The sequence below is a fragment of the Pseudophryne corroboree genome, chromosome 7 (genome assembly GCF_028390025.1).
Source record: "Pseudophryne corroboree isolate aPseCor3 chromosome 7, aPseCor3.hap2, whole genome shotgun sequence".
Taxonomy (NCBI): Eukaryota; Metazoa; Chordata; class Amphibia; order Anura; family Myobatrachidae; genus Pseudophryne; species Pseudophryne corroboree.
In genome coordinates, this window is record NC_086450.1 from 148,121,280 (window position 1) to 148,144,049 (window position 22,770).

At 42.4% G+C, this 22,770-nt stretch overlaps 1 protein-coding gene across 5 annotated transcripts in view; it reads left to right on the forward strand.

The window, feature by feature from the left end:
* THSD7B (thrombospondin type 1 domain containing 7B) overlaps positions 1-22,770 on the forward strand; it is a 1,210,507-nt gene that overhangs the window by 1,097,048 nt on the left and 90,689 nt on the right. For all 5 annotated transcript variants that reach the window (XM_063933719.1, XM_063933721.1, XM_063933718.1 and 2 more), the window contains one exon: positions 17,597-17,712. In XM_063933719.1, coding sequence (XP_063789789.1) covers positions 17,597-17,712 — 116 coding nt within the window. The remainder of the gene's footprint in view (positions 1-17,596; positions 17,713-22,770) is intronic.

Genomic DNA, 22,770 nt, shown 5'->3' on the forward strand with positions numbered 1-22,770 from the left:
AAGCCGTGAGTAAAATTCCTAAATGCATAGCAAATTTACTTGGCGCAGTCGCACTAAGCGGAAAATCGCTGCGATGCGAAAAAATTTACCGAGCGAACAACTCGGAATGACCCCCATGAATTCATAAACATAAGCATACCCTCCAACATTTTACACCTAAAAATCCGTACAAATTACAAAAGGGGGAGTGGCCACAGGTAAAGGGTGTGTGGTCATGACCCTTTTCCTATACTTTCAATGGAAGTTTGGAGAGCCAAAAATCGGTATAGACCATATAAAACGGTACTGTACCTGCTAAAAAGGTACAGTTGGAGGATATGGATAAGTGGGAGACGTCATGTGACCAAAAGGAAAGAAAAGCTTAAAAATAAATGATAAAAAACTGCTACACCCCAAAATGTGCATTTCTGTCATGCGTAAAGTTATAATACACTGTGCAGTCTTACCTTCACATTACACTTCAACGTAAAAGGGGCCTACCTGGTCTAATTGCATTGACTAATGTAGAACTGCAGACTGTAACACCAGAACCTTTAGAATCACCAAGGTCTTCACTCCAAAGTAAGAGCATGAGTACTAAAGGTAGGTGTGACAAAGATTGGGTGTGCATAAGGCATACATCTGGATTAGAGCGCTGAGGAAGTTGCAGCCTCTTTAACTCTGACCTGGTCCCAGGGCTCTATAACATTCACCATGAAAGAGAGCTCTCGCACAGATACCTCACAAGGACAAAAGGGCAGAACCAATGTTCTTGATTGATGACCCTAACATATACAGTATATGTGGTCAGTTATGCTGCACAATTTAACAAATAAATTAATAGGTGTAGAGCACTGCCCTAACTCTCTCTTTAGTGCCACAAATCCATAGAATGAAGAAGACGCTGCAAATACAAAAAAATAAATGACCAACGGACAATATATACAATAGTAATAGTAAGTAACAAAGCTGAAAATCACAAACCTACCTTTAATGGGACTGGTAGATCAAGGAGAAATGTCAGGTCCATAGGAAGTGGTTTATTGGAAAATGTAACTTTTGGTGGGAAACCGGTGGTTTGAGGCATTGCCCTGGGACTATGCAGCTGATTCAACCACTAAAGTTTGTGGACAGTATAAAGGGTGTGGCCCACAAAGATGCCATAAGTGAACAGGACTTGGAGCCTGGACAGCAACACAGGCCTAATGAGGAGTTTGTGGGCATAGTATCCAGGACAAATGGAGGTCACAGGTTTGATGTCTAGAACTGGGGCTAGTGCATAGTCTTAATGCCTGGACTGGCCTAAGTGTTGGTGCTATAGGTATAGTGACCAAAAAATAAGATGGTGCCCCATGAGCCTTACTTGATCTGGCCACTTGTGATGCCAACAGCAGGGGGGAGATCATGATAAAACGTTTGCACCCACATGCCTTTTAGTCTCTGTGCCCTGTTTGCTTCTTTTTTATATTGCATATGGTGTCTCATTTTTTGAATTTGGTGCACCCAGCTTCTTCTGCCCCTTCTAATGTCTTCTGGCTTGACACGTCTCTTTCTGCTGCGCTTTTCCAGTCTCTGACATCTTCTTCCATCCAGGAGTTCTTGAATCATCAACCTCAGCCATCTTACTGAGCCATCCTGCTTGGGGATAACAAATATATACTGTAGCTATTAAAGTTGTGTGGGGAAATAATGCTGCAAGCCCAGATTGGCTCATTACACTCGTCCATTCAAATGTCCTGTAGTGAGAACCAATCGTCTCTCATTGGACTACCACAAGTCTTCAGATTTGCTCATTTGACTAATGAAGTTGTAGCTGATACAAAAACAGGGACTTACCTGCTCACTGCCAATGCATTGGGGCTGTTTATGTCCCATCTTACATCTTATCGAAGCTACATCTCACATCTAAATGACAGAGCACTGTTTTGTACTGTAACAAGCTAAAAAGTTTTCAGTTACATTTCTGTGACATCACTGGCTGTGCCCTTTTATAACACCTTTCAATTCTGCAGAACAAGGTTGTCATTGACAATCTGCTAAGGGCCTGATTCAGATGGGATCCGGTCTCTAAGTCGACAGTAACTAGGTTGACAATGTCTAGGTCGACCACTATTGGTCGACAGTAACTAGGTCAACAGAGTGTCTAGGGCGACAGGGTCTTTATGTCGACATGTTCTAGGTCGACAGGTCAAAAGGTCGACATGAGTTTTTCACAATTTTTTTCTATTCTTGAACCTGTTCATACTTAACGATCCACGTGGACTACGATTGGAACGGTAATCTGTGCCGAGCGAAGCAAAGGCACCATGCCCGAAGCATGGCGAACAGACGCGGTGCTCTAATTGGGGTTCCCGGTCACTCTACGAAGAAAATGACACCAAAATAACATAAAAAACTCATGTCGACCTTTTGACCTGTCGACCTAGAACATGTCGACCTAAAGATCCTGTCGACCTAGACACCCTGTCGACCTAGTTACTGTCGACCAATAGTGGTCGACCTAGACATTGTCGACCTAGTTACTGTTGACCTTCAATACCACACCCGATTCAGATATGTACACAAATGCATTGGCACCTGAGAATTTGTACGCAGCTGCTGTGCAAAAATATGCAAGTGTACCTTCCGTTTGGATTTGCATTGAGACGACCACCAGGGTCTTTGCAAATCCCAATGGCTGCATGCAAGGACGAGCATCACTTGCCAATCAGTCGATTGTCATCCTTCTGAGTTACTACGTACGGGATTAGAGACATAACCCAAAAGCAGTAGTGACACACCTGCGTTTTTGACACCGCTTCCCATTATCTCCCCCAAATGGTCCTTGCCTGTCAATCACTTTGTGAATTAATTATCTTTTGACCACCAACGCAAGACCATCGAGGAACATTCGGCATGACTCAGACACATGAGCGGACTGCCAATAATCACTCAACTGCAAAAATGAAAACAGGATTACAACTCTGAATCTGGTCCACAGTGTATCACATAATTGTCCCATACTATGGGTGGGATGTAATGAAGTCCAAGTTCGGCAGCTATGTGGGATGCCAGCTGAACTTGGACGGTTGTTTAAAGGGGCAATCATTTACAAAGCTAAACCATAAGTTGTACTGTAAATAATTGCTCCTTTAAAAAAAAAATGGCCATGGGCGCCGAACTCGAAATTTATTACATCCCAGCCTATATGTGACAGTCACCAGGAGGTTTAAAAAAAAATTAAAAGAGAATAAAACAAAAACTTGGCCTATGGATTATTATAACGTGAAAAGAGAAAACAACTGTGCTGTTAAGTAAAATAATGATGCATTTGAACATTTTTGATGATTAATATTCTACAACATTACGCTTTCTTGAAAGTAATGTGACACTTAATTGTCTGTAGCAGTATATTTTTTTGAACCTATAAAATCAGTAGTATCATTTTCAGAATCTGTGTTTAGTCATTAACTGGTTTAATGATTCAATATGAGAAGAATTTTTAATTGTACATTTCTTATGCCCATTAATGCACTTAGTACATGCATCATTACAGGTCGTACTTGATACATTAATACTTGTCCATATCTGAAAAATGATGATGATCATAGGAGTTGACGACTGAAATCCCATAGCACTGTTTACAAATTTCATTTTCTTCAACAAAAATCTCTGTGAAGACATAGAGTAGACCAGCTTCAGAGGTGAACGCAGATCATGTGCGGCTGCAATTTCTATGTAGATTTTAGTTTAAGCATTCCCCTTGTGCACTACCATGTGATGGATTTCACAAACCCTGCAATGCCCACTTTGCATATGTGACCAATGCTCAAGTGCGCCGGTGGCTCCAGTCTCTCCACCATCGATGCACCATCGGTTGCAGACCCTGCCTGGCGTAGAATCTCCCTTGTAACTTTCTTAAGATATGGCCACTGTGGCTGCGGTGCTGCGAATGAGATCACATCCGCATGCTGAAACACGCCCTGACACCTCCTCTTTAGGTCACCTACAGTACCAGTCTCCACCCTGAACTGCCCATGGATTGCAGAAGCCGCCTCAAGTAATAGCAGTGGCATATATAAATGCATATGCCATCGCAGTCTGTTTTTCATACGTAAGAAAAAAGGAGGCTGCGCTATCAGAGGAAAGAACAATGTCAATCACTAAATGTGTAATTTAAAACAATTTATTAAAAAACAATAATTCATTAAAAAGCAGTACTTCTGTGCAAGATAATATGCCAAATATATGCAAAAAATGGGTTTTACCAATTATATGCAAGAGTTGGAGTTTACCCAAGGTATTGGTACAGGACTGATGGTTTATATTCTATAGGATCCGTTCCACATTTTGCCCATGAATGATACGTCCAGTTATAATCCACTATGGAGAGTCCCTTTTAGATGGTGATTAGGAGAGTCCATGAAAAAGTTCCATATGCCGCTAGAGGGTTAATGCAGTGTCCCATAAATGGTGAATACCTCATGCAGTGCGGAGATAGGATGGTGCCTCTCTCGGACTCCTCTGGATAGCTGGTCAACGGTTTGGGCTGGTTCGGGTCCAATTCAAAGATGTCCTGTTCCAAAGGGTAAGTGCCTGACGCGTTTCGCTGCATAGACCTTGCAGCTTTTTTAAAGGTGTACTCTGCTGTCTGGGTTTTGGCTTTATATACCCTAGACAAAATGGTGGCTTAATTGGCACCTGGATGCACATTTCCTGTTTAACACTGACATATCTCTTTCTAATCATTAAAACAACAAAAATGTGTATAGGAGACAGACCTACTTATATGGTAAAACCTATAGTGATGTAAGACTTTTATTTCAACTGCTAATACATACTTTTCATTTCCTTGAAAATTTAACATGGAATACATTGGTCCAATCAAAGGATTTGTTTACTAAAAAGAAAATTACTTGGCACCAAGTTATAATACATATATTCAGTTCAATCTATTGTTCCTGTCCTTTCTACTTGGAGAAATAACTTGTTTCCCGATGTATCCAGCTGTTAGGGATTTAAGCCTATTAGCAATTAAACTGTTTGTTTGCTTCAGATTTTCATAACATAAGATTGATATTAAGAGCCTCTAAGTATAAACCACTAGTTCCCCTAGATGAGGTGCAATGGTTTAATATTTGTGATTCAGTCTTGTATATGATCTGTCTATATGATGTCTGCTGGCTCAATTAGATAAAAGCAGGTTTCCAGAATAACAGCCATTGAGTCATGTATACATTAAAAATCTTTGAGTGTAAAATAGAGAACCTTTAAGCATATTCAGCTTTATATGGTTGCCATGGTTACCGGCCCAAAAGTATATACATTCTGCTGCTTACTTAATTATAATCCGTCCGTTAAAGACGAGTCAGCTGGGGTTTCCATGGGGACCGGCCGGAAGTGACACACATATTTCACACACAAGATCCAGCTACCCGTCCTTACGTGAACACCAGCCCGTGAAGGACGAGTTAGCTGAGGTCTCCATGGGTACCGGCCGGAAGTGACATGTATGTCTGCCATACAAGAACAAGCTACCCGGCCGAGGAGGACGCGGCTAAGGGCCGCGTCGTCATGGTGACGGGGAGGGGAGGAGTTAAGCCTCCAGTTACACGGGGATTACCATCCGCCCACCCCGAGCCGCGTCACTATGGCGACGGCTCGGGAACGCTCATTGGCCGCTTTAGACGTCACGTCACTTCCGGTTGCTGTTGCTATGACAACAGTCCGGGAGTAGACGCCGGACCTCCGTGGCATTTCCACCAGAAGGGTTATGAATTAGAGATTAATTTAATTAGTCAGTAGCTGCCACTGCTCATAAACTCAAAAATAAAAAGCACTCTATTCACTATACACTCTGTAAGTACATCAGATGATATTCCACTTATCATGTGACTTCAGTCACATGACTGACATTGATCATATGATTTCCAATCCAACCTATGAAATGATGTTTGGAAAGGTTTCCATGACTACAAAGTAGTAAACAAATCCTTTGATTGGACCAATGTATTCCATGTTAAATTTTCAAGGAAATGAAAAGTATGTATTAGCAGTTGAAATAAAAGTCTTACATCACTATAGGTTTTCCCATATAAGTAGGTCTGTCTCCTATACACATTTTTGTTGTTTTAATGATTAGAAAGAGATATGTCAGTGTTAAACAGGAAATGTGCATCCAGGTGCCAAATAAGCCACCATTTTGTCTAGGGTATATAAAGCCAAAACCCAGACAGCAGAGTACACCTTTGAAAAAGCTGCAAGGTCTATGCAGCGAAACGCGTCAGGCACTTACCCTTTGGAACAGGACATCTTTGAATTGGACCCGAACCAGCCCAAACCGTTAACCAGCTATCCAGAGGAGTCCGAGAGAGGCACCATCCTATCTCCGCACTGCATGAGGTATTCACCATTTATGGGACACTGCATTAACCCTCTAGCGGCATATGGAACTTTTTCATGGACTCTCCTAATCACCATCTAAAAGGGACTCTCCATAGTGGATTATAACTGGACGTATCATTCATGGGCAAAATGTGGAACGGATCCTATAGAATATAAACCATCAGTCCTGTACCAATACCTTGGGTAAACTCCAACTCTTGCATATAATTGGTAAAACCCATTTTTTGCATATATTTGGCATATTATCTTGCACAGAAGTACTGCTTTTTAATGAATTATTGTTTTTTAATAAATTGTTTTAAATTACACATTTAGTGATTGACATTGTTCTTTCCTCTGATAGCGCAGCCTCCTTTTCTCTTACAGTTTCCCTCCAGGGAGTGACTTTCCCGTATTATTGGCTGCTGCTTAGCTAAGCAACTCGCCTCACAGCGCCCGAATACCTTTGGGTATTTTTTTACCTTATTTTTGTTTTTCATACGTGTCTATCAAGTAATTCTTTTGGGCTGCACATGCACAGTTTGCTAATTATTGCTCCCAATGTGCATTCTCTCAGCTATCCACTTCTTAATCAGGCCCACAGTTCTACTTCTTACAGCGAGATGACTGACAGTGTTTCATTTTCTGTCTGTGTATAAAATGTTTAACATACCCGGCATTCAAAGTATGTTTATGCACCATGGGTTGGGTATATGTCGACATAAGAATGTCAACATGGTCATAATGTCGGCGACCCTGTAAACAGTAGTGAATTGTTGACATGTTACAATGTTTGCATTGGTCTCTGGGGGCCCAGCCAGTGAGTTGCATGTTCCTGACAGCTGTAGTGGCTTCTGGGTCCCAGCGGTCATGTGACTGTGACTTCCAGGTCAGACCCCTGATCCTCTGGCATTCAGGCGAGTATTTCCCCCCACCCCTTGCTTAATCCCTACACCTGACCTTAATTCTCCCTTTACTGCCTAACCCTAACCTCTCCCCACACACACACAGCCTAACCCTAACCTTCCCCCAATGCCTAAATCAAACCCGCCTGCAGCCTTATCCGAACTCACCCACACGCAGCCTAATCTGAACCCACCCGCCCGCAGCCTAACACTAATGCCCACGTTCTAACAATGTGGATACCATAACTGTAGACATTGTGGTATTCACATGTCATTGTTGACCTTTTGACTAAATTCCATGCAAGATACAGTATATACTGTATATACTAGAGATGAGCGGGTTCGGTTTTACTCGGTTTTACTCGGTTCTCAAAACGGCATCTAATTGGCTCACGGATGTCACGTGTTTTGGATAGCCAATAAGGGTCGGTTTTGAGAACCGAGTAAAACCGAGTAAAACCGAATCCGCTCATCTCTAGTATATACAGTATAAATATTTTAGCTCCCTTCTCCCTGAGCTCCTGCTATGAAACATAAACCCTGGGTTGTGCAGGGATTCACTGTGAAGCCATGTTGGCAAAATACAAACAAAATGAGTTGCAGTGAGAAATCCTCTTTGAAAGTCCCTTGATTTGTGCATGTTCATTTCATTTGCCAACTGTACACCAACTGATTGGAGTAGGTGGTTAAATTCAGAGCATTCTTTTTAAGGAATGACCAAAGCACACCTGTGATTAACACTGCAAAAATCAAGATTTACTTATGTAGATCAATATCATTGACATAAGGTGGTAAAGGAGAGGGATGTAGATAACAATTTGACATCTTCATCGTCGACAATCAAAATGTTGACGGTGTGATGCCGAGGGGGTCAGTGCAGTCACATAGTGATAAACAGTATGAGTTAAAGTTATAATGCCAACATGCTTACCATGCTTTAAACCCCATTTCTACTGAGTTGGTACTGACACGTCGGCATTAAACTGTCGACATTTTGTCTGTCGGCAGTGTAACCGTCAACTGTTCATACAAAACCTCTTTATAACTGTGCTTTTTCTATGAATTATGCTGCATTTATATAGTTTAAAATATAGTCAGCCTTATTGAAATAACAGAAGACAGCTTGGACACAGAGGGCATGATTCAAAGGTGGACGCAATAGCGATATTTGTGAAATTTAGCGTTTTGTTTTTTTCCATGTTACTGGACTGCGCAGGCATATCATGATTGTTTCGGGAGTCTGTGACTGCGTCTGTGTATGCAGTTCAACTGGCCCCAGCAGCTTGCTTCCAACAGACATTCTGAGGGTTGCTCAGATTAGCGATGCTGCGACTGATTTTCGTCCAATGATGTGTCTATGTATGGCTGCAACATTGCCATATCTTTGCAGAACTGCTGCGCATGGTATCGCGACGGGACTTGCATCCACCGTTCTGAGGGAATAATTCAGACCTGATCGCAGCAGCAAAATCTTTCTCTAATGTGCATTGCAGGTGGGGCAGATATAACGTGCAGAGAGAGTTAGATTTGGGTGGGTTATTTTGTTTCTGTGCAGGGTAAATACTGGCTGCTTTATTTTTACACTGCAATTTAGATTTCAGTTTGAACACACCTCATCCAAATCTAACTCTCCCTGCACATGTTACACCTGTCCCACCTCTTTATAAAGCAAGTGTGTCTGGTGACTAGAGAGATCTCTAGGGTCCCACCGTCCCAATAGTATGCCTGCAGGCTTCAGCTATGTACATTTCATCCTCCGTGAATTTTTGGGAAAGTACTTTTATTTTACTGCTGGTAACAGGGTAACTTTTTGTTTAAGGTTTTTTTTATTTCACATTTATATTTTTATATTTTTAATGTCATATTTAAATGTCCTGCTATTCAAGAGCCACCAAGTACCTCTTAAGGAAAGCACATCACATTTTATGAAGCAGAATCAATTAAAAAAAAATATTCAGACATTTTATTAGCTTATTACAATGGAAAACAGACTTTTAATTTAAATGCAAATTACTGTATTTAAATCAATTATGAAACAAAGATAAAATGTAATTCATTTGGCCGAAATCAATGTAATTGTTTAATTACGGTTAATATGCCATCCATTACCATCAAATCTAATAATGATTACATATTCCAGTACAGCATCTGTTGTTATCTGGTGCTGGTATCCACCCCACTGTGCTAAGCTCCATTCTTTCTGCTGAGATAGCTCCTATTAGTCACAGCAGGGCTCATTTCATAGCGTAGCATAACATTTTCTGTAGGTGCAACATTTTCACTATACTCGCTAACACCTAACAGCTGGACAGATTCAAGCTTATTGCTGATTGGTTCCTTTTGAATGCTAATTGCTGATTGGTTGCGGTGGCTCCGTGCAACGTTTTCACCAAAATAAACTGTTTGTAAATCAGCCCTGTTGCTTAAGGCTATGAAAAGCACTGGCTCAGTAGTTATAGGCCCTGCACACTGGCCGATATTCCTCAAAGATATGAACGATCTTGTTCATTATTGAACGAGATAAGGGGGGTAATTCACAAAATGTATCACTGAGGTGACAGAAGTTGATTTCGGAGCATGATTTTTGAACAGGAGCTTCAACTGTTTTGCGGCATATGAGAAATTCCCTAAGCCCCGGACCCATCAATTTTGGTCAAAAATGAAAATTCCAAAAGTGCCCCAATTTCTGCTTTAAACTTTAGGTACCTTCCCAAAATGTATCACTGAGGTGACAGAAGTTGATTTCGGAGCATGATTTTTGAACAGGAGCTTCAACCGTTTTGCAGCATATGAGAAATTTCCTAAGCCCCCGGACCCATCGATTTTGGTCAAAAATAAAAATTCCAAAATTGCCCCAATTTCTGCTTTAAACTTTAGGTACAATCCCAAAATGTATCACTGAGGTGACAGAAGTTGATTTCGGAGCATGATTTTTGAACAGGAGCTTCAACCGTTTTGCGGCATATGAGACATTCCCTAAGCCCCGGACCCATCGATTTTGGTCAAATATGAATATTCCAAAGGTGCCCCAATTTCTGCTTTAAACTTTATGTACCATCCCAAAATGTATCACTGAGGTGACAAGTTGATTACGGAGCATGATTTTTGAACAGGAGCTTCAACCGTTTTGCGGCATATGAGAAATTCCCTAAGCCTCGGACTCATCAATTTTGGTCAAAAATGAAAATTCCAAAAGTTCCCCAATTTCTGCTTTAAACTTAAGGTACCTTCCCAAAATACATCACTGAGGTGACAGAAGTTGATTTCGGAGCATGATTTTTGAACAGGAGCTTCAACCATTTTGCGGCATATGAGAAATTCCCTAAGCCCCGGACCCATCGATTTTGGTCAAAAATGAAAATTCCAAAAGTGCCCCAATTTCTACTTAAACTTTAGGTACCATCCCAAAATGTATCACTGGGGTGACAGAAGTTGATTTCGGAGCATGATTTTTGAACAGGAGCTTCAACCGTTTTGCAGCATTTGAGAAATTCCCTAAGCTCCGGACCCATCGATTTTGGTCAAAAATTAAAATTCCAAAAGTGCCCCAAATTCCAAGTTGATTGCAGCAGGAAATATTTTAGCAGTTGGGCAAAACCATGTGCACTGCAGGTGTGGCAGATATAACATGTGCAGAGAGAGTTAGATTTGGGTGGGTTATTTTGTTTCTGTGCAGGGTAAATACTGGCTGCATTAATTTTACACTGCAATTTAGATTGCAGATTGAACACACCACACCCAAATCAAACTCTCTCTGCACATGTTAAATCTGCCTCCCCTGCAGAGCACATGGTTTTGCCCAACTGCTAAAAAGTTTCCTGCTACGATCAACTTGGAATTACCCCCAACGTTCATATCTTTAAGTATGGAGGCACCAGGGCTGTCTTAACAGCAGTGTAGGCCCCTGGGCAAAGCAATGCACTGGGGCCCCTATCCATCCTCCAGCAGTAGAGGTGGGGGGTGCTATCAGCGGCAGCTTTGATGTCCCACGGGCGGTAGGGGGTGTTCTATCTTCCGCTCAACATGTAGGACCTGGAGCAGTAATTTCTGCTAATTACTCCTTTACTGCACAGATGGTGGGAGATGGGGAGGGAGAACACTAAACTGTAAAAGGGGCATTGGGCTGAATGAAGGGGCCCCAGTACATGACTTACAGGGTGGTACGGGGCATTTAATACACAGGGGAGGGGTGGATAGTGGAGTGGGCTTAATATTCATCATTTTCTGGTGGGAGGACAGCTTGCTTGACTGCAGATATCTCCATTTCCTGGATATAGATTTCTTAGCTTTTAGTGGGATTAGAAACTAGAGAGTCCCACCTTTCAGGAGATACTGGGGACTTGGAGATAAGAGCTCAGGAGCCAGAGCAAACCACCAATTAAAATCTAAAACTGCATACCAGGCATGTGGAGCTGGAGCAGGGACCAACTGCTGGGAGGCTGATATTTCTGGTTCTGGGCATAGTAGAGACAAGCTGCCAGTGTCCACCGAAAGGGGAGAGTCCCAGCTTTTGGAGTATACCCTCAGAAAAACTCTTAAGTCAGACAGAACCCGAGATATCTGGCTGGGAAGAGCAATTAACAGGCTCGGATGGGGACCACTACTTAGAAGTTGAATATCTCAAGTTCCCTAGGCCCGATTTTCAAAAATCTGGTACCCCTGGAAAGAGGGGACCCTCAGCTATCAGCCTAGGCCCCTTAGACATCTGGGGCCCTTGGGCAAGTGCCCATTGAGCCCATACGAAAAGACGGCCCTGCCGAGGCACAAGTGATGAACGATGCGCGGCCCCGCGCTCGTTCATCGCTGGTGCCCCGTCGGCTGTGCATGCAGGCCAATATAGACAATCTCGTCCATATTTGCCTGCACTTCAATGGAGCCGGGTGACGGGGGGAGTGAAGAAACTTCACTCCCCCCATCACTGCCCCCCCCCCCCCCCCCCCCGCCGGGTCGGCCGTATCCGCCGTCGGGCAGCTCGGCGGCGGATCTTTATATGTGTAGGGCCATTTAGATCTGCTATTTCATAGTGCTGGGGTCATGAATATGATTCTGACCACTATCTGTACAGAGTTTGTTTATTCAGTCTGTGCTCATATACTGTAATTACTCTCCGGGTGCTCGTTTCCTCTCGCGGTAGCAAAATCTGCTGGCACAGTAAGTTAACTTGTCTTTTAATAGAACTAGCCCTAGAAGACATGGGGCTGATGAGGAGTTGGTTGGAAAATGGGCATAATTTGGACCAAAAAAAAAATACAAAGTAACATTTTCACCTATAGACTGAGCTCAGCAACGGCAGCTAACAGTGCATCATATACACCTATGCTCCAAACTACAGTACTTGTTTTGCTTGTGAAATACACATTTTCTCTTGTGCATCAATAAAATATAAACATTTCTCTAATATACTGTAGCAGAAAAAAACTACTGTATGTTCAGGGAAAAATATGGAAATGAACAAAAAAAAAAAGAGTATACTTATATCTACAGTATATATACTCAAGCAACAAAGAAAGCATCTATCAGAATGGGAAAATCATAAAAGTTTCACTAGTGTTGGCAACCATCATCTGCTGTTTGCATCTGCCGTTGTCTTCCCACAAATAATAAGGCTTTCGCTGAAATGTATACATCTACAGTAGTTGCTATGGTGCTTGTATCTATTATTGAGCAAATGGCCCTTGTCTTGCGCAGCCTATGTTAGAATGCCCAATTCTTTCCCACTCACTGCAGGTGTAATAAGGAGTAAATGTAACACCGCTCACCTGTAATTATCTTCCTGGAGGGGTGACAGGGTCACACAAACTAACTGGGATGATTTCTGTTTCTGTGCCTCTACCTGAGCTATTCTCTTCCAAGAATGCGGGATATTTTGTGTAATTTTATTACAAAAGAAAAAAAGAGAGTTGGTGCAAATAAATTGGTTTTTACTAAAGTATGTCCATTAGTCCCCTAGACCTTATAAATTAACACTCCACCCAATAATTATTTTGGATATACAGTAACCTACTTAAAAATTATAGAAAATGATCATGACAAAATATAGTTGTTACATTACTATCAGTAACTTTACTCAACAAGATTAGATAGTTATACAGGTTGAGTATCCCATATCCAAATATTCCGAAATACGGAATATTCCGAAATACGGACTTTTTTGAGGGAGAGTGAGATAGTGAAACCTTTGTTTTTTGATGGCTCAATGTACACAAACTTTGTTTAATACACAAAGTTATTAAAAATATTGTATTAAATGACCTTCAGGCTGTGTGTATAAGGTGTATATGAAACATAAATGAATTGTGTGAATGTAGACACACTTTGTTTAATGCACAAAGTTATAAAAAATATTGGCTAAAATTACCTTCAGGCTGTGTGTATAATGTGTATATGTAACATAAATGCATTCTGTGCTTAGATTTAGGTCCCATCACCATGATATCTCATTATGGTATGCAATTATTCCAAAATACGGAAAAATCCCATATCCAAAATACCTCTGGTACCAAGCATTTTGGATAAGGGAGACTCAACCTGTATATACTTTAACAATTTCCCCCTTTCAAAGTTTTGTCCCCATACATAACTTATCAATATTATCACTTAATATCACTTTAGCTAGCAAATTCCCTCTTTAAATGCCATTGTGTACTGTAGGTACCCTGTTATGTTTTTAAGTTCTGACTGTATGTTTACCCTTCAGTTATAAATTATACAGTTAACGGTTTCTTTTCCTGTAATAATTTACATTCTATTACTCTAAATAAGTCACTATTCACTATTCCTGAACCACTTGTTAAACCAGTTCACCAATTCCCTTATATAACCTCAGAACTAACAATTTTACATCCAGATTCCAGTCACACTAATTCCCTCCTTTTCACATTCCCCTCACACACTAAATATAGTGCTGAGTAACACTGGACTTGTATTTTGAATATCAGATTCGGAATTGTCCCAACAGCTTATGGGGAATCTGTAGTTGGTGTATAGCCACGGCCAAAAATTTTGAGAAAGACAAAAGTATTGGTTCTCACAAAGTTTAATGCTTCAGTGTCTTTAGACATTTTTGTTAGATGTTACTATGGTATACTGAAGTAAAATTACAAGCATTTCATTAGTGTCAAAGGCTTTAATTGACAATTTCATTAAGTTTATGCAAAGAGTCAATATTTGCAGTGTTGACCCTTCTTTTTCAAGACCTTTGCAATTTGCTCTGGCATGCTGTCAATCAACTTCTGGGCCACATACTAATGGCTGCCCATTCTTGCCTTATCAATGCTTGCCATTTGTCAGAATTTGTGGGTTTTGTTTGTCCACCCACCTCTTGAGGATTTCTCAGTGGGATTCCATGGACCTAAAATTATGATGTTCTGTTCCCCGAGCCACTTGCTTATTACTTTTGCCTAATGGCAGGGTGCTCCATCATGTTGGAAAAGGCATGGGCCCTCATTCCGAGTTGTTCACTCGCTAGCTGCTTTTAGCAGCTTTGCACACGCTAAGCCGCCGCCTACTGGGAGTGAATATTAGCTTTGCAGAATTGCGAACGAAAGATTCACATAATTGCGAATAGAAATTTCTTTGCAGTTTCTGAGTAGCTCGGGACTTACTCTGCCACTGCGATCAGTTCAGTCAGTTTCGTTCCTGGTTTGACGTCACAAACACACCCAGCGTTCGCCCAGACACTCCCGCGTTTCTCCAGCCACTCCCGCGTTTTTCCCAGAAACGTCAGCGTTTTTTCGCACACACCCATAAAACGGCCAGTTTCCACCCAGAAACACCCACTTCCTGTCAATCACACTCCGATCACCAGAACGAAGAAATTTCTTCGTTAAGCCGTGAGTAAAATACCTAACTTTTTGGCAAATTTACTTGGCGCAGATGCACTGCGAACATTGCGCATGCGCAGTTTGCGACAAATCGCTCCGTTGCGTAAACCACTAACGAGCGAACAACTCGGAATGAGGGCCATTGTTCATCACCAAACTTGTTCTTGGATGGTTGGGAGAAGTTGCTCTTGGAAAATGTTTTGGTTCTATTCTTATTCATGGCTGTGCTCTTAGGCAAAATTGTGAGTGAGCCCACTCCCTTGGCTGAGAAGCAACCCCACACATGAATGGTCTCAGGATGCTTTACTGTTGGCATGACACAGGATTGATGGTAGCACTCACGTTTCCTTCTCCAGACAAGCGTTTTTCCAGATGTCTGAAACAATATAAAATGGGATTAATCAGAGAAAATGACTTTATCCCAGTCCTCAGCAGTCCAATCTCTGTACCTTTTGCATACTATCATTCTGTTCCTGATGTTTTTCCTGGAGATAAGTGGTTTCTTTGCTGTCCTTCTTGAGACCAAGCCATCCTCCAAAAGTCTTTGCCTCACTGTGCGTGCAGATGCGCTCACACCTGCCTGCTGCCATTCCTGAGCAGCTCTGCACTGGTGGTGCCCTGATCCCGCAGCTGAATCAAATTTAGGATACGGTCCTTGCGCTTACTGTATGTTCTTGGGCACCCTGAAGTCTGCGTCACAACTATTGAACCTCTCTCCTTGAAGTTCTTGATGATCCGATAAATGGTTTAGGTGCAATCTTACTAGCAGCAATATTCTTGCTTGTGAAGCCCTTTTTGTGCAAAGCAATGATGACTGCACATGTTTCCTTGCAGGTAACCATGGTTATAAAAGGAAGAACAATGATTTCAAGCACCACCCTCCTTTTAAAGCTTCCAGTCTGTTATTCTAACTCAATCAGCATGACAGAGGGATCTCCAGCCTTGTCCTCACCAACACTCCCACCTGTGTCAACAAGAGAATCACTGACATGTCAGCTGGTCCTTTTGCGGCAGGGCTGAAATGCAGTGGAAATAATGTTTTTGTGATTAAGTTCATTGTCATGGCAAAGAGGGACTTTGCAATTAATTGCAATTCATCTGATCACTCTTCATGACATTCTGGCGTATGTTGAAATTGCCATCATAAAACCTGAGGCAGCAGACTATGTGAAAATAAATATTTGTGTCACTCTCAAAACTTTTGGTCATGGCTGTACTGTCTGGGATTATTGAACCCAGGTCTTAGGTTAGCGAATATTAAATACATTACTTTCCTCAAAATGTTGCTGGTGCATACGCACCAATGTATTCCTAGTACCAATGCATACGCACGTGCCAGCACACAGCCACAGGCACCATTTTCACATTCATATTGTCGCAAATAGTCATGTAGGCAACAAGGATGAGGGAGGACACAACTGTACATACATACTGTAGTAGCTGGTATAGTGCTCACTCTGCTCCAGCCCCTTTGTATGTTAGATAATTTAGACTTTAGTTTCTACTGATTAATCATTCTTTGTAAGATACTGTGTAATATGTTGTGTGTATATAATTAATGGATAGCAAAAACTTGAAAACATGTGCAAGCTGTTTCATAAACAAGAGCCACTAGCAATACATGGTACAATTATTGCATGCTATTTGAACTTTTTTGTTCAAATAGCATTGCATCTAGTTCAAATAGCACCGTGTGTATTGTCCCTTGCGATGCGATACGAGCTCCCGTCTAGTCCATATCTCAAGGCAAAATACAGTAGTATGTGCAGGCAGGTATGTCTGTACTACAGCACACATAGTACATTGTAGTGTATTCAAAATCGGATGTAGTTTAAAATAGCATACCTCACTTAGTCCAAATCGCATAGCACAGATTGTATAGCTCGAATCTTCACCTAGGACAAATAGCACCGTGTGTGGGCCCCATAAGGCTTCTGAGAAGAACCTGGGCTCTTTACTGCTGCTTCTTGGCCCCCAAACTACTGGCTGTACATACAGATTCATAACAATCTGGTATTTTGTTTGTAATCTGGGGGCATTCCTATTACTTGTAATCTCACTCAGATGTATCCATGTGGTTCGCTTTGGGCCCTGGACGGTCACCATTTTTGCTGCACTACAATCTGTCACCAAGAGAATCCCAATTGCTTTAAATCCTTGCTCCTTAGCAGTCCAGGGAAGATATATGTGAGAGTCCAGATTAGCTTTTTGATACATGCCATCTTGAACAAAAAAGTGTAAATATGTGTATTAGGTCCACCAATTGTATTCTTTTTCTGAAAGTGTGGCTTTTCATATTAAGAGAACATCATTGCTCCATTAATAATTTCTTACCATAATGTTGTTTCTGTTGAATATACAGGAAGGGATCCATGAGAGAGAAACTCAGAATGTTAGAAGTGACAGAATATGAATTCTGTTATTTCAGATTCAGGTGGTGCTTAAGGGGTCAACAATGTAGTGTGTAGGGATAATACATTTGTATTGAGGTTTCTGTATGTAAATAGGTTGTGTTGGTTGTTTCAGAGTGGAGCACCTGTCAGCTCAGTGAAAAGGCTATCTGTGGAGAAGGAATAAAAACTCGGCTTTTAGACTGCACCCGCAGCGATGGGAAATCTGTACAAATGTCCTATTGTGAGCAGGTAATGTTCAGGATACAGAACTGGCCCAGGCAGCCTCTCGTAACCTCAGCTGAGCTGGCCTCAGCATGAAAATGCACTATTGACTTGGCATTTAGCTGTTTACTGAACAATAGTTACATTTGACAACTTTCAAATCTCCACAACATTTCTTGGTTATCTTTTCTGCAAACGATGTCACATGCATTCAATACAGGTGGCCATTTTGTAAACTAAACCAATATTCTGCCTATCACTTCACTAAGAACTAATGACATCACTGCGGTAGTCAATCCAAATGCCTTTATGGGGGGCATACTCATGTACTTAGCCAGAACTTTGTGGGCCCCATAGCAACATTTTGAAGGGGCCCCCATCCCAATGCTTCTAGAAAGACACCTCTCTACAGCAGTTGTTATTTTTGTGCCTCATAGTAGTGACCTAGTTAATGTTATGCCCCACAGTAGTGCCCTTGTTTATTTTATGAACCATAGTAGTGCCCAAGTTCATGTTATGTCATACTGTAGTGCTGCCAGTACACATTATGTAACACAGTACCCCCTACTCACATTATGACATACAGTGTCCCCAGTTAATATTATGTCACATTACAGTTCCCCCAGTTCATATTGTGTCACATTATACCACCCTCTAGTTCATTTTATACCACATTCGAGGTCTAGGAGCATACCTAGATATATTGCAGGCCCCAAGTCAAAAGTTTGTGTGGGCCCCTATGTACCACCCAATGGTGACAACTGTCCTGTATATAACACATGTAACTATGACAGAGAAGGTGGGCCTCTCTCATCTCTGGGCCCCATAGCAGCAGCACTCCCTGCACCTATGGTAGCTATGCCCTTGGGCATACTGTCAAGGACCCAAGATATGTGTCTGTCTCTGAACCTAGCAATGACTTTCTGACTGACATAAACAGGGCTCAGTTACCTAATTACTTCAAAATGAATTTAAGCCTTTCAAACTGAATATTAATTCAGTGTGAAAGTCAGTTCTGAGGCTGATAAATATTTCCTGGATTAAATGGGTCAGTGTGACATCCATGGTTGACCACACTAATGGGCTGTCATGTGGGCAGGCGTCTCTTTACCTGAGCACCGAACAGTCACATCAGTCCAATATGTTCTCCTTCTTATGTAGCCATTCTCTCCTATTTTCCAATAAGACTGCAATTTGAAAATGCAACAAGACATTTGGATCTGGGGAGGACACACTCTGTAGGTCATCTGAGCAGTAACACAAACAAGGAATAAAAAAAATACAGTGGCAACAAACAGTAAATAAAGAAATCAAATAAACTGTTTTATTGGGTATATTCTCTGAAATGCAAACAAATTAAATCACAATTTTCTTTTTCCACAATCAAGTGGATTTAACTTGCTTCTGCATGCCAAACTGATTCTTTTATAAATTATATATATATTTTATTTTCATAGAAACCCAGTGCCTTTCAGCTATCTTTAAAAAAGTGCTACATCTGGCGCTTCAGGAAGGCACAATCAAAATATAAAATATGTGTTTTATTAATAAAAATCAAATATAAAAATACAAATAGTACTCCCGGGAGCTAATTATTCACAACTAGTGTACACAATAATAGCATAGAGCATTTCTTGTAACATTAATTGCGATCCTTGTGTATCAATGCATATTTCTCTAGCATCCATAAGCGATATTAAGGACAGTTTAGTACGATAGGGTATAGACAGGTCCAAAGGAGCCAGTGGACTTTAAATTTCTTCAACTGAGTGTGCTGGCTCCTCCCCTCTATGCCACCTCCCACAGGTAGTTTAAAAAAAAGTGCACTCAGGAGAGGATGCACACTCTGCAAGCTCCAGAGTTTTTCTTCAATTTCATTTAAACTTTTACTTATTTCGGTATGTTGTTTGGGCAACAGCACACCTGCGCTGTGGGAGTTAGGGGAGGAGACGGTCACCGGCCTCATGAGGTGCTGAGCCGCTTCTCCGCTGCAGGACCACTGTCCTGAGGGGCTGTTTGTTCAGCGGGACACTGCGCCTTAGCCCTTGCAGCCGCAGCTACATCAGAGCGGCTCAGCGGCATGTTGGCACCTTCCTCTGCATAAGCAGCAGCAGCCTCATCCAGCTCCTCCAAACGGTCACAGGATCACTGGTACCGGGTGTAGAGGGGGAGAGCCGCTATTAGTGCACAGTTTACATTCCTCTGGGGAATTTTCTGTACAGCGGTATAACTGTTATATGTTACTACATAAAACACTGACAGTCTCACTGTGGCTGTATAGCATTGGGTGCGTTAGTGTCTTCTGTGTCTCCTCTCACATTCAATAGGGCAAACTTGTATTTAATCTGTGGTGTATTTGTATTGTTTCTGTAATTCGTTATGGTGAAACAGAAGTCATGCAATGTGTGTAATGCCAGATTCTCCCCTATTTCATAAAGCTCCATATCCTGTGAGCAGTGTAGTCAGTCATCACAAAATGCTGATAACAACATGGGGGAGAATCCAGAGCCTTCCTGGCTGGGCGCTATAAAAACTATGATGTCAGATATGTCATCTCAGCTCACTGCCAATGCCAACAAAACACAAGAACTACAACAAGCAGTAGCCAGCCTAACTGCCAAGGCTGATGCTTCCCATCCCCTGCTGTCTACTACAGGTGCACAAAAACGTGCTTTACCTGCAATTTTATCAGATTATGATGATGATGATGTACAGGTGGATATGGATGATGGGGATCCCATTAGTGGGGATTCCACCCCTACACAGGGTATAGAACCCCTCATATTGGCCATAAGGGATGTGTTAAGCTCCCCCTGGAGGGTGGTACTGATCAGCAGTCATTTTTCCTCCCTCAAGACAAACTGACAGTCACTTTTCCTGATTCCAAGGAATTGGATGATTTATTTAAATTAGCCTGGAAAAATCCAGATAAAAAATATCAGGTGTTCAAAAGGTTTTTAAATACCTTCCCATTTGCCCCTGAAGGAAGGAAAGTCTGGGAAGAATCTCCAGCAGTAGACGTCTCAGTCTCTCGCCTTTCTAAAAAGGTGGTGCTCCCTGCTCCGGGCTCTTTTACGGTAAAGGACCCAGGGGATAGGAAATTGAGACCACTCTGAAATCTATCTACACTGCTGCAGGTGTAGCTCAAAGACCGGTCATTGCTGATTGCTGGATGACACATACGATTCAGACATGGGCTACTCAGATTCAGGAGGGTCTTTCGGGTGATATGACCTTGGTTACTACTGTAACTTTCCTAAAACACATTCAGGATACAGCAAGAGTCCTCTGTGACTCCCAAAAAGAGATTGGCAATATAAATGCTAGAACCACTGCTACGGCTGTGTCTGCACTCAGTGCCATATGGTTGCGTCAGTGGATGGCAGACGCTGACTTCAAACGTAATGTTGAATCTCTTCCCTTCACAGGTGAATGGCTCTTCAGAGCTATATTGGACACATGGATCCCCAAAGCTACTGCTGGGAAATCCACATTTCTCTCTTCTGGGGCTTCGCCTGCTAGGCGTACCTACCCGGGACCATCTACTCAGTCCTTTTGGTCCTCCAGATTTTGTTCTAGGGCTAGGGGTGCCAATGCAGGTAGAGGCTCCAGAGCTAAACCTAAGAAATCAGCTGTTGCTGGCTCTCAGGAACAGAGCACCAGTTCAGCTTCCACAAAGACTTCGGCATGACGGTGCCCACCCACCCTGAGGGGATTTCGTGGTGGGAGCTCGGTTACGTCACTACAGCCACGTCTGGGACGGTTCCTGCCAAGATGCCTGGGTAAGGGACCTTCTCTCTCAGGGTTACAAGCTGGAGTTTGACGGTGCTCCTCCCCAACGATTTTTCAAATCAGGCTTGCCAGTTTTGGAAGATGTGTGTGTTACACTACTACTGGCCATCAAAAAGTTGGTTCAGTCCCAGGTCATTGTTCCAGTACCCCTGCTACAGCAAGGACAAGGTTACTACTCCAGTCTGTTCATAGTGCCAAAACCAGACAGGTCTGTGAGACCTATTTTGAATCTGAAGTATTTGAATCCTTACCTAAAGGTTTTCAAATTCAACATGGAATCTTTGATCGCGGGCCTGGAACAACAGGAATTCCTTGTGTCCCTGGATATCAAGGACGCCTACCTACATATCCAAATATGGCCTTCTAATCAGGCTTATCTGCAGTTCGCCCTACTGAATGATCACTACCAGTTTCAGGCATTGCCCTTCGGCCTGTCTATAGCTCCGAGGGTGTTCACGAAGGTGATGGTGAAAATGATGTTCCAGCTCAGAGTCCAGGGGGTCAACATTGTCCCTTACCTGGACGGTCTCCTGATAAATGCAAGTTCTAGGGAGCTTCTACTGCTCCATATAGATCGCACTATCCAGCTTCTGTCTCACCACGGGTGGATCCTCAATCTACAGAAGTCTTCACTGGAACCGTCTCAAAGGCTCCTGTTTCTGGGTATGATACTGTAGCACAGAGAATGTTCCTCCCAGAGGACAAGGTGAGAACACTTCGAGAGATGGTTCGCATGGTTCTCCGACCTGCTCAAGTTTCCATTCATCTTTGCATAAAATTGTTGGGAAAAATGATAGCCTCGTACGAGGCGATACAGTTCGGAAGGTTCCATGCCACACCCTTCCAATTGGACATCCTGAACAAGTGGTCCGGTTCACATCTTCAGATGCACCGGATGATTTAGCTGTCACCCCAGGCCAGGATTTCACTCCTGTGGTGGTTACAGTCTTCCAACCTGCTGGAAGGTCGACGTTTTGGGATTCAGGATTGGATCCTCCTCACGACGGATGCGAGCATGAGATGATGGAGAGCTGTCACCCAGGGGGCGCAGTTCCAGGGCAGGTGGTCTGCCCAAGAGGCCCTACTTCCGATCAACATTCTGTAACTTCTGGCTATCTACAATGCTCTGATTCAGGCCCCCCATCTACTCAGGGATCAGGTGATCCAGGCTGTCGGACAACGCCACGGCAGTGGCATACATCAATCGACAGGGAGGGACAAAAAGCAAGGCCTGCATGCGAGAAGTGTCAAAAATACTTCTCTGGGTGGAAAGAAATGCAAGAGCACTGCCCG